Source organism: Dipodomys spectabilis, unplaced genomic scaffold, assembly GCF_019054845.1.
Source record: "Dipodomys spectabilis isolate Male_0828 unplaced genomic scaffold, ASM1905484v1 ptg000043l, whole genome shotgun sequence".
NCBI classification, from domain to species: domain Eukaryota; kingdom Metazoa; phylum Chordata; class Mammalia; order Rodentia; family Heteromyidae; genus Dipodomys; species Dipodomys spectabilis.
This window is the reverse complement of record NW_024870720.1, coordinates 20,602,956-20,616,098: the sequence shown is the minus strand read 5'-3', so window position 1 is coordinate 20,616,098 and position 13,143 is coordinate 20,602,956. Positions and strand designations below refer to the sequence as shown.

The following is a 13,143-nucleotide window of genomic DNA, read 5'->3' as shown; positions in this document are numbered from 1 at the left end:
TTAAAGTATTCTTGTAATTACACAAATGATAGTTAAACCTAAGCAATAATAGAATACCAGGAAAGCTACAAAGAATACAACTTAAAAATATCTATCAATAAAGTAATTGATACATAAAATATTTGCTTTTCTCTGATAAAATATTATAAAAGTTTAAAAAAAGGAGAAGTAAGACAGGTGCTGGTTGTTTATATCTATAATTCTAACTATGAAGAAGGCTGAAATCTGAGGAACATGGCTGAAGTCAGCTCAGGCAGGAAAATCCCCAATTAATGAGCAAAATGCCAGAAGTGGAGCTCAAGCGATAGAATGCCATCCTTGAGTGACTAAAACTAAGGGGCAGCACCTAGGACCTATGTTCAAGTCTCACTATTGGCAACAAAAAAGTATAGATCTATGCACATGACAAGAGGTTACATTTTAGAAAAGTTGAGGGCTTCCGAAAGAGGGCTTCAGTGGCAAAGCACTTGCCTGAAATGCACAAGGCCCGGCTTTCATTTCCCAACACCATCAATTAATCAATGGATCAAGAGAGAATAGCAGATAGATAGATAGATGATAGATGATAGAAAATCAATTTCTAGACATTTATCTTTCTATTAAGTGAAACACATATAAACTAATTTTAATAAAAGTACAATGAAAGACTTTCAGTTCATCTATTCATCCTAGAGAAGGCAATTTCTTTCTATTCAAAATACACATAATTATCATGCTTGAGAAAAAATACTATTGGTGAGGTAATCAATACTTAAATTCTTCCCCATTTTGTTTGAGTAATTCATTATGCTTTTGTTGTGTTGTTCAAAAACTTGATGATAGAAAATCTATGTATGGTGTTGCCTATAAATAGAAATCAACCTGAGAACTCAAGTTTCATACATGAACCTTTCCCTTCTTACTGATGTGGAGGTGTCATCACCTTCATAAAGGATGCGTGTGTTAGACTTGAGTGAGCTAGGGGAATTTTTCTGATTCTCCACAGACCATATTTTTCCCTCAGGGTAAAAACAAAGGACAAGCAGAGACATTCTCCTAGAATATACTCTCATCCTAAGAATGTTGTTAGAATCCGAGTGCTACAATACAATATTGATGATAAATGTAAGAATGAGTATTAATAATATTGTCCTTGTTTGTAGGTCAAAGTTTTGGAGAGGTAATCTGAGAGCTATAATAAATTTCCAGGAAATAAACTTTATAGGAATATGTGCTTCAAGATTCCCTAGAAATATCTCTACATCTATCTATCTATCTATCTATCTATCTATCTATCTATCTATCTGTCTGTCTGTCTGTCTGTCTGTCTGTCTGTCTGTCTGTCTGTCTGTCTGTCTGTCTGTCTGCCTGTCTATCATACAAATTAAAGACTTGTACAAATAATGTTTATATGATTAGTGATTGTCTTTCAATGAAGAGAGTAAAAAACTTAGCATTGCCAAACACTTTGTTTAAGTAACAGTCATTCAGCTTTTCCATATAAAGCTTGCTTAGGGAATGCTTTCTTTGGAAATGTGCTTTTGGTATAATGGTATCTGAGAAATGCAAAAGTGAAATTAGAAATTATTTTTACTCTAAAAAATGTTTTCAATGTGTATTTATTACAATAGATTTAAATTCCCCTCAGAACTGAACAGTGGAAGGAGGTAAGCTCAACGATGCAAAGTGCACTCACTGAGTGAGCCATCTCTCCATGAGGGCTGCAGGGCTTTATGCCTTCTGTGGCAAGAATGCCTTTGCTAATTTGATTGCCATATGGCCACACCTGCTGTTGTTTCTGGACACATGCTAGCTCTCTCAAAGCTTTCTGTATTTCATCGCTCGCTCTCATTACCTACCTTAAAAATTCACATATTTCCTGCCCCAGTTTACAGTGTTAAAACTGAAACAATTCTCTTAGGCTTTAATGTGAGGAATGGTGTCGTGTGGGTTGTATACAAACATGTCTGGATATGTAGAGTCTAACTCATAGCATCCTATAAATCAGTATCATTTGGATGCAATTCAGATCCACCAGTTAAGGGGAAACCATTTCAGATGAGTGAGACAAATGGAAGAGGAACACTTCATCACAGTAAGCTTGCAAAAGGCCAGAAACATCTACAATTGAAGAAAATGATCCACTTGAAAGTGGCTTTTATCCACCAAGCAACTTCTAACTCATGAATTGAGTCATTTTGATAGAGCATTCTTGTATAACTTTTATGATGTCTCGAATTACTTTTTAATAAAATTTAACCATATGTGTATAATCTATACATTGTGCTTATGAAAGTACTATAACAAAAGAAATCTGAGCTAAAAAAGCAAGGACACTCTGACCACATTACATTTTATTGGAAGTAATACAAAAACTTTCAATACCAAATATATTCTAGAATTCAAAGGAGGACTTATAATGTGCCACAGATCTTGCCTTATCTTTATCTCATTAGCATAGCACATGTATATCATTTAAATTCTATTGTACTGTATTTTTTGAATGATAAAAATAACATTGTTATTTTGTCTAATGAAATGTTACTGAAGCAATATTATTTTCACAAGGATAAATTGTTATTCTCCTCCAGAGTTGTTCTATTCCAAAGCATAAGAAATATCATTAAAATTAAAAATGTAGATTTTAGTATCAGTGCCACCTAAATGTCATTTACCTATTCTGCAAGTACCATATTTGTGTTTAGACAAAAATGAAAAAAATAAACAAAATTAATCTTCCACAACATTACAATAGTGTTTTTGAAATTGGACAACAGAAAACTATACTTCTAAAGTTGATTCTCTTCTGATGTTAAACTAAATGCTAACGTACTTCATTTTATCACAAGTCATTTTGAAAAGGCAGAATTCTGTATATACAAAAAATAAAGCCAACTGGGCAATATATATAAATGTCATCTAAAACATATGTTAAACAATGCTTCTAGCATCCAGTAACACTGTGAGATTATAATTTCTTATTCAAAATCAGCAATGTATTGTCATTTAGATATTATGGAAAATTGCATTATGGCTCTGATTTTATTCTTCCTTGTGAAGCAGATATGTGATTATTATTCAATGTTTTCTTAAGAAATGTAAATTAATAATGGTATTTTTTTCACTTCCTACAGGTCATTAAATCTGAGACTAAACTATCAAGTGCTCAATGTAACCAGTAAACATATTTTGGTTGATATTCAGTCCGGAAATTAATAAGTCTTAATTATATCAAGTTGTTGATGAGAATTTATAAATTATACAATGCTGTTTCTTCTGTAACATATGCAAATATCTCTGTAACATATGCAGATATATTTATCTACTGGAATAGTTGAAAGAGTTTTTAAAAAGAGAGAAATGTAGCAAGCTAGAGAAAGGAAAAAGAGACAGATACATACTAAGCATAACGTGTCTAACCCTAAATTTGCACAATCCTTGTTAATATAATTTTCATTACAGTACACTCATTTAGCTAAACCTGAGATACTTTTGGAGCAGTGCATCAGAATAAAACATTTTTCTGATTCATGCAAGGATGGAGTCTGAATAGTAGTAATCATGATTAACATTTGTAGCTCTACACAGCTCTGGATTTCAAAATAATATAATAATATGTAATATAATATATCATTTATATTCTGATCATAAAGTTTTTATGTCTTCATTTATATCAACTACATAATAGAACTAGTAATAATAGTTGTAATTTAGCTTGCACATGCCATACATTTGATTTACATACATACTCCAACACATATGTAAGTACCTTTATATACACATGTGTAGTTTCAAACACCACAATAGCCTTACAACGTACTTACAATAAACTCCACTTTACAGATTTGGAGAACTGGGATAAACAATTGGGTTTGAGGTTTGTTCTAGTTCAATTGATTCCTAAATCCATATGGCTAATGAACGTGTATATTATTATACTTCTTTTAGTCTAGAAAGAATTCAAGTCAAACATTTGACTTTAGTTTTATTTCATTGTATTTTCAAATTAACAAGACCATCACCCTGTCTGTTTGGTATGCAGTTCTGAAATGGATAAATGCTTAACCAAAAAGTTCATGCTGACCTTAAAATTTCCACATATGGTGATAACTTGATGTCTTTGACCTGTTTCATTTCAATGAAATGTAACAATATTTTTAAATGTCACTTAAAAATTGCTAGACAAATATTCTAAGTGAAAATATTTTCTTTATGTATGTTTAAGTGCTTACTTCTTGTAGACAAATGTATATAATAAACCTATACATGAAACTAGTAGATACTATTAAGTTCAACATGCCTTGACAAGTCTCTTCAATAATAAAATAATCTACAAAATAAAGACCATTTTTCAGTCCAAACACTCATGCTGGTTAAATGATAGAAAGAAAATAAAGAAACATGGCAGCTCATAAGCTTAAGAACTGGGATGGGGATCTAAATTTCAATAGATAATTTAAAGCAATTTTAGATGATCACATTTGAATTCGGTTGTTTTAAGGGCTTGCCTAATCTTCTACTACTTAAGGATTTCTGATTGATCACAAATGTTCAAGATTTAATCCATGTCTTTGAGCAAGCCCTTATCAATAATTTGCTAGCCTGGATTTTATCTCTTAGGCAATCCTCTGTTTTGTGGGTTATTTTTTGTTTTTGTTTTTCTCCAATGATCTTCTTCTTCCTGGTACCCAAATCTCACCCCATCTCCTGATCCACTCATAATATTGCCCACAGCCTTTTCACTTGTATGCATGAGACTCAGAAAATGCTATAAACCATTAATGTGATTTTTTTTCTATTAAAAACTTAACTGTTAAAACACTTTGCATTTTGTGGTAATATCAAGGCAATAAAGTTTGAATGAACTGATTAGCTTCAGGTAATAAAATCAGAATGTGCAGGACTCTATTTCCAAACAGTTCTGATTGAATTGCAAAGTCAATGTCAGACTTCTATACTCATCTTCTGACAGTATTCTATTGAGTAGCTTCATTAAGTGTGGACATGAATAAAAGACTGGAGCTTGGGAAAAGACATAAAAGCAGATAAATGGAAATAAATTCTCATTATTAATAGTGCAATTCAAACATGAGATCCAGTATTGGTTTAAAAAGGGACATTTGGTTATTTGATTAGTCTTTCAAATATAAGGTTATTGTAGCCAAATATTGTTATAACTACCAAGTATATGTGAGATAAATAAAAATGTTTTGTTTTAAAAGACAGAAATAATGACTCTTCTATAAGCATTGTAAATTGATGGCAAATGAAGCAACATTTCAAGATCAAATTATGTATGCTGTGTGTGTGTGTGTGTGTGTGTGTGTGCACGGTACATAATAAATTCAACAGCTTAATAACACTTCATAGAAAAACACATCATAATCTATCAGCCAGATGAAATATGATCGCATCTCTATCTGTATCAAAATAATATTTATTCAAACCTAGGAAAATAATTTTATCTCTAAAGCCATTTTCTATTGTTGATATAATTCTCTATTTTTAGTAAGGGCAAGCTATTATTATTATGAAAGTTTTCTGAACTAACAACTCCTTATACTATAATAAAGCAATTAAATATATACAGAGGAGTAAAAAGGTGAAAAAAATCTTATATGACCCATTGTGATATATATTAAATTGTTTTGTTGTGTGCTCTGTTTGGTTGAAACAGAGTAAGTTTAAGAATCATGAAGTTCTAAAAACAACTCTAAAGAACTTCCAAAATAAAAGATTACTAGATTGAATTTACTGAAAATGGCCTATATCTCTTTGAATTCTGATTAATTCCAGTTTATATTTGACTGTGGATTGCATACATTTTATTTTTAAAACCTACCATAACATACAGGAAGGAGATATTAGCCAGCAAAACAAAAAAAACAAGAACAAAAATTAAAAGGTACATCACAAACTGTTCACAAAGTGAACAAGGAATTGGTAAGGTTACATGGAATAAAATAAACAGTAATAGAAACTAGAATAGTAAAGACAGGTGTGACAGTAAGAACCACGATATCGAATTCTATATGCAGAAATCTTGTGAGTTGCATAGAAGCCAATGTTTATCTTTGTATTTGAAAAGATGCCTTGATTAAGACCTTAGAAAAAAAATGAAATGTTCATTTTAGTTTGGCAAATAAACACCTGAATATTAAAGAAAAGTTCGATTTTCAATGATCTGTTTCTTTTTAAAAAATTGTTTATATAAGTTCCGTGGGTTGGTGGGATATCATTGTTAGAACTCTATCAACACTTGCTTCTTCAGTGAAAATGACATAACTGTAGTTATTGGGTTGGATGAGCTCCCCCAAAGTAGATGTTAATCATTTTTCCAGTGGAGTAGGAAAGCTCCTGTATGACCAGTTGTTGATTTTCTTTGTAATATACAAAAGAGATATTGAGATGCCTTGTATCTGCCCGTGATAGAATTTTATTGATTTTTTTCCTATTTATCTGTAACATTTACCTATTGCTCTTTTTCTCTGTTTTGCTTTTATTCGGGCAAAAAAAATCATAATTATAAAGCTGAACTCTTAAGGTTTGTTTTGAATAAGTACCTTGGAAATTAATTAGCCTCTATTCCCATATAGTAATAACACCAATAAATGAGACATTCTAGTTATGAGGCAGGAAATTAGAGCAATGATGGCCAAAGCTTTCACAAAGTCACCAGTCCTGTACATTATTGATTCTAAAAGAAGACAGATTTCAACTATCCAGGAAATGACATCTGTCTCCAAATAAATCACCGAAATGCAAAGCATACAAGTTGAATCAATTCAGTAACAGGAATATTTGCAAATAACTAAGGAGAGAAATACAATCATTAAATGAAAAGAAAAGAAAATCAGGAACTTCAAGAGAGCAAACAGAATTGTGTAAGAACAATATTTGAAGTCCTAGAAGGTCAGAAATAATGGTATCACTCAAATTAATTTTTAGGGGGAGAGTGTACTGATCAAAATGTAAAATTATACAATCCTAGAGGAGTGACTGCTGTTGGGCTCTTTGCTATTGGGCTCTTTGAGTGGTGCTGAGTGTGTAACACTGAGAACAAACTGCCATTGAAGGGTACAATTTAAAGGTCTGAGTTTTATAACGTGTGAAGCATATCAATCCAGGTGTTGTTTTTATAAGAACCACAAACCTATGATCAATATAACACCTCTATCCTAAAATACCTTTAAGAGAAAATATTTTTTTCTAAGTCTAGTCTATCTCATTCTTGTTACTGCATGAGAATGAGCTCATATTTGACAATACTTCAAAGTCAGGTTCAAACTCAATTGTTAGTAATTACATTTACATATAATTATGTGTGCCCTTAGCATTCTAGCGATTAACTGTACAGCTCTACTTCTAGATTTTTGATGGTTCATTGAAGATAAGAGTCTCCTGGACTCTCCTGCCTAGGCTGGCTTTGAACTACAGCCCTCAGATCTCAGCCTGGTGAGGAGTCAAGAGCACAGGCATGAACCATCAGTGCTCAAATGAGAAAAAGAAAGGAAGGAAGGAAGGAAGGAAAGAAGGAAGGAACGAAGAAGGAAGGAAGGAAGGAAGGAAGGAAGGAAGGAAGGAAGGAAGGAAGGAAGGAAGGAAGGAAGGAAGGAAGGAAAATAGATTTCTTTTATTTGTATTATCGGTGCCTAAGTACCACATATATGTTATATTCACAGGCTTCCCATAATTCTGCTGTCCTTTTCTTGTTCCATCTTTAAGAATTCTCATTTCTGGGAAGCAACCTGCTTTATTACTAGTCAGCTAGGGCTGCTGACTCTCAGAAGCCTGGCTTATTAACTTTTGGACAAATTGATGTTATCTAACCTCACCTGAGCCTTCACTGCTGCTTGGAATTTTTTTTATTAATGTCTAATTGGCTCTTTAACACATTTTCCAGAGGGCTCATTTCAAAGCTCTTCAAATCTCCTGACTCTTCAACGTGACCTTAGCTATTCATTCAACAGGGCTCAGCAGCTTAGATTTGATGGGAACCTTTCTCTGCTTAGAAATTTACCTTTCTTAGCGTCTGAGAAATTTACCTTTCTTTACCCCAAAGAAGAAGGTCATTTTGCTATGTAAAAAGGATCCTCCTACATTTAACACAATGTGACTTGGTTTATGACATGTTTGCTGCTGTCTAAATCTATATATAACCATGGGTACAACTTTGGGTTAATGTGGCTGATTTCCTCATCTGTAAAATCAATATCATCAGTTCAGAAACCACTTTCAACATCAATTCAAGGTGTCCCTAATCTTGTGTGCCATTGTCATCTATATTTTTGTTCCCAATGGTCCGAGAGTATCTTTACCTATCATTCAGCTTATATACATTGACTACAAGTGAGAGGAAAGGTACTTTCTCTCCACTGTTCTTCATAAACATGTTTCTTCTCATCCTACACAGGCTTCCGTTGTCATCCTCTTTAACCACAACTACTGGTAGTGCTGGGAACAGAGTCAAGGCCCCTATTAACACTAGGCAAGTACTCAAAGACTGAGCTACATTCAAACCCCATAGGGCATTGGTTTTCTACATAAATTCCTTGGTTACTTTAATCAAAGAATCTAATATGATCACTATTTTTCAGTCAAATTATTCCATGGTATACATAATTCTTAAAAACTTTGCTTTCTGGATACTAACTTATCTTTTCACACCTTCCAATTTGGCTTCTGCTCCCAACTCTTTCTCCAAATAGCTGTTGCAAAGGTCAAATGATTTTTCTCCAGTGCTTATCTTACTTGAATTATCTTTGACATAAATCACCACTGGTTTTAAAATGTCAACTTGAAACTTTCTCTTACTTTCTTTGACCTTCAATTCTATGATTCTCTTTCTAAGGGTCTGTTTACCTCTCTTCCTTCGCTACTTTTATTTTCTCTCCCCAGTCTACGTCCTCACTATGGTTTTTTCATCAGAGATCTACCTCAGACTTCCTTCTGTTTCTTCCATGGAGGGTTTCTTTCACTTTCAGGACATAAATTGTCAAGAAGCAATTTCAACTGCACTCTTTTTTCCAGTGTGCTGGATATCGCTAAAGAGAAAATTTATCACTGCACCCTACAAAAACACAGAGGTTAAAGGAGGAAAAACACAAAATGTTTCTGTCCTCTGGACTTCCTGTTCATAAAGCAAAAGACTTTCCAATGTCTAGCATATACATAACAAGAAAGTGAGAAGCCACCAATGTTGGGAATCTCTCTGTTTTGTCCTAGTACATGTGTCACAGCTCCTTGTGTGGCAAATGTCTCAGCGCTCTGAAAAAAAATAACAAATATCATCTTTACCTCTTACTCTAAGTGATGATGTAGAGAAATGGTTGTGCTTGAAGATAGCGTCACACTTAGGTTCAAGAATGTTTTTCTTTTCAACTCATAGGCTAACATAACTCGTATAAGCTAACATTAGATCGATTGTATCCTTTGTTTCTGACTTCTTACATTTAATGCTTTAGGTAACAAACCAAGAGAACCCAAAGCTTTATTAGAAACTAGATTTTAAAAGAAAGGAAGGAGAGAGAAAACACACAATCAACTCACACTTTGTCTGTTCCGTAACTTCTGTAGTCCACTGCAGCTGCCACAGCCACAATGAGAGCAGGCATGCCATAGCCCACCAGATAAAAGTACTTCCTTCGCGAGTGCTCGCTCTCAAAAACCTCCACCAGCATGATGTACAGCTGAACCCCCTCCAGGAACATCCAAGTGAAGGCAGCCAGGAAGAAGAAATGTAAGAGGGCAGCGAAAACAGCACAGGCAATCTAGGGAAAAGAACAGAGGAGTCAGTCAAACAGCTTCCACAGGGAATATTCATCAACTGCCTTTAACACTAAACCACTTACCAACCTAGCAGTAATGAAGGAGGACTGCAAATAGCTTAGCTAAGATTGATAAAACGCACGTGCTAAAAACGAATTCAGTGTTCCCTGTCTTTGCAAACTGATTTTAACTTTCATGACGGCTATGGATGACATGTCAGGATAGCATTTAAAGAGAGGGGAGGGAGAGAGGAAAAGAGAGAGAGGGGTAGCATTATTACTAATTATTACTGAATTTTGCCTAAAGACTTTCAAATAGTCTCAGGAAATTCCACATAGGTATGCTAACATAGACACATATATAAACACCACATAATTTATGGTGTTAAGGATCAAACCTGGGATATTAGACATACTAGGCAAGTGCTCTCTCTTTTTCACTTTCTGAACATCTAATACTCTTAACTTTTTAATTACAAAAGAAAAGGAGTACGTGGAGGTGTGACACAAGTGGTAGAGCCCCAGCCTGGAGCAAGGAAATGAGTTCAAGTGCCAATACTGACATGATACAAATATTAAAAAAACTTTAAAAAAAACTGATACAGAAATATTAAACCCATGGAAAATAGTTTAATCTAAATATCATTAACTAATAATAATATTGTAGAAGGAGATTGTAGCTCTTACTAAGATTGAGCAAGAGAAAAATTAGAAAATTTAACTGGAGTCATTAGTTAGTATGATCCCTTAGAAGTGAAGAGAAAAATTAGAAAATTTAACTGGAGTCATTAGTTAGTATGATCCCTTAGAAGTGAGACCGAGGACAGGTGAGTGTCATTGTATTTACAGGATGGCAATGAAGGAGACCATGAGGAGGCCAAAGGACTGAGGTGGAAAAGGAGCAGGTGGCCAGCACTACATGAGTTGTAGGAGAGGACACCTAACCAGTGGTGTGAGAACAGACAAGCTGAGCTACAGTCCCTCTCTTTTCTATCCATCACTATTCTTTGTGATTCAGAGATTTGTTTCATGCTGCATGCAACATTTGGTACCAGTTTTTTAGATCGCATGCAATTTCAGGAAATAAAAATAAAAGTAAGATTTCTAAATGAAAGCAAATCACATGGAATTTGAATTACAGGTTAAGACAGAGATAAATGATACCTTCTTTGAAAATGACACAATTTTTCATTGACTGCTCTTTTAGAGTTAGAATTTCAACTATTAATTTTTTTTAAATCTAGAGCTATACTTTTTTTGGGGGAAATGTGTGTACTCTGATTGCTTATTCATGTATATGTACATTTTAGAGAGGCTCTTTTATAAGTGAGCTGAGCAATTAAAATATATTCACCATAATTATATCCTTTACAGTTATTAATCATGAATACATCATCATAGACATGAATTCAATTGCATTTATATTATTAAGCAATCTACGCATATGGACATATACTAGAGAACAGTATTAAATGAATGAATTATTTATTATACTCATAAATCTTATAAAAATTTTAAAAAATGAAATATTTCCTTTCATTTTCAGTTCTAGCCATGAGAGTAAACTTACCATATACAAATATCTTAATAAAGGGCTTCACAAAAATCAAAAGGGAATAAAGCACATGGAAATCATTACGTATTATGTATAGTTTTCCTTTCTATTTGGTTTTTACCAAAACCAGTTGACCAGTATTGTTCTCTTTTTTTTGTCTGCACTCCTTCCTTCCACAATACAAGGAAATAGAGCGCAGCAAAGTTTGAAGCTAGCACTTAAGGTGGTGAAAGAACTTACCTGCCAAAAGTATGAAACAAAATTGGAGAAGAGCTTATATATTCTAAAATGACCTGTCATTTATACTACTTTCCAAATTATTTCCATTCATAACCTCATTTTAGACTTATCAAATAACCATCATATTTGTTAGATAAATATTCTTCTGTTCTGTAAATTATCTCATTATTAAGCTTATCACAATTTCATCTCTATGATTAAAGTAATGAAAATATGTGTAACAAATATATAAAGATCTTAAGAGACATTGTGAAACAGAATTTTTTAAAGAAATGTGTGTCTTATTACTGGTGAGAATGTAGAGCACTGTAAACAGGTTGAAAGATAATTTAGTGATTTTTTTTTCAAAAATTAACATGATTACCATATAACTCAGTAATTTTGTTTTTTAATATTCACTTAAAGAGGTTGAAAAGGTGGTCCTCACAAAAATCAGTACACAAATATGTATAGTAACTCTCTTCATAATTGCTAAAACTCAGATGCAATGGAGATGTCTTTCAATAGGTGAATGCATAAACAAATTGTGGTGGAACTGACACTGAAATATTAGTCAGTGTGAAAATGAAATGAGCTAGCAAGGTACAAAAAGACATGAAACTTACACATATAATACTAATAGATTAAAGCCAACATAAAAAACTGCATAGTATATGTTCTCAAGTATATGATATTTTGGAAAAGGAAAACAAAATTATGAAGACTTAAACAAATCAATGTTTTCCATGGCTTAGAAAGAAAAGACAAATGCACAACGGAGGCATAATTTTCAGGGCAGTTAAAATACTTTTTGAATTTAAAAGATTGAGTATATGGTGCCATGTATTTGTCCCAAAACCCAAAACTGTACATCACTTGGAGTGAATCCTAGTCTAAATTGTGTACTTGGGATTTTTTAAAGTAATAATGATGTGTCAAGCTAGGTCCCATCATTTGTCAGAAACACAGCATTCAGATGTCAGAGGTTCATAATAAGGAGCAGTGAATCTATGGACGCAGTTTCAACTGACAATAGCCTGCAAAGCCAAAAGTTTATTCTAAAAAATATATATACATATATATATATATGTATATAAATATAATTACCACTCCTGTATGCAAATAAGGCATTTAAAAGTAACAGTGAGCCAGATCTGAAAGTTACTATCAATTAAAATTAAAATATACTTTTAATCATTTATGTTTTTCTTCAATACCGCAAGTATTCGAGAAATTCTTTGCAAATGTCAGTGTGGTTGGCTTACTGGTTGGTCAGTCCGATTGATTCCGATGAGGAAGAGCAACTCAGCTACGAACAGGCTAATGCAGAGGTTCTTGTGGATAGTGTTACGGTCACTCTGGAGCCCACGGAAAAAGCAAAACGTGAAGATGCAAATCAGGAGACAAACTAGGGAGAGCAAAATTCCAACCCATGTGATCACATCCAGAAGAAGGTCATGGACTGCGTCACTGTGCTAGGAAACACAACAAAAAGATATTAAGTTGCAATTGCGTAGAAACCATTACACAGTTGTACAGTAACCTGATTTTTAGTAATGTGCTAGACATCTTCCATATCCACAATGAATAGATCTCTTTCTCTCCCATAGGTAAAACATTTTC

At 33.4% G+C, this 13,143-nt stretch overlaps 1 protein-coding gene across 1 annotated transcript in view; it reads right to left on the bottom strand.

Moving 5' to 3' along the window:
• The window catches only part of Adgrl3 (adhesion G protein-coupled receptor L3), a 703,150-nt gene that overhangs the window by 65,910 nt on the left and 624,097 nt on the right, over window positions 1-13,143 (bottom strand). The window contains exons 18-19 of the mRNA XM_042678231.1: window positions 12,786-12,995; window positions 9,529-9,749 (exon numbers count right to left, since the gene is read on the bottom strand). Of these exons, the coding sequence (XP_042534165.1) occupies window positions 9,529-9,749; window positions 12,786-12,995 (431 nt within the window). The remainder of the gene's footprint in view (window positions 1-9,528; window positions 9,750-12,785; window positions 12,996-13,143) is intronic.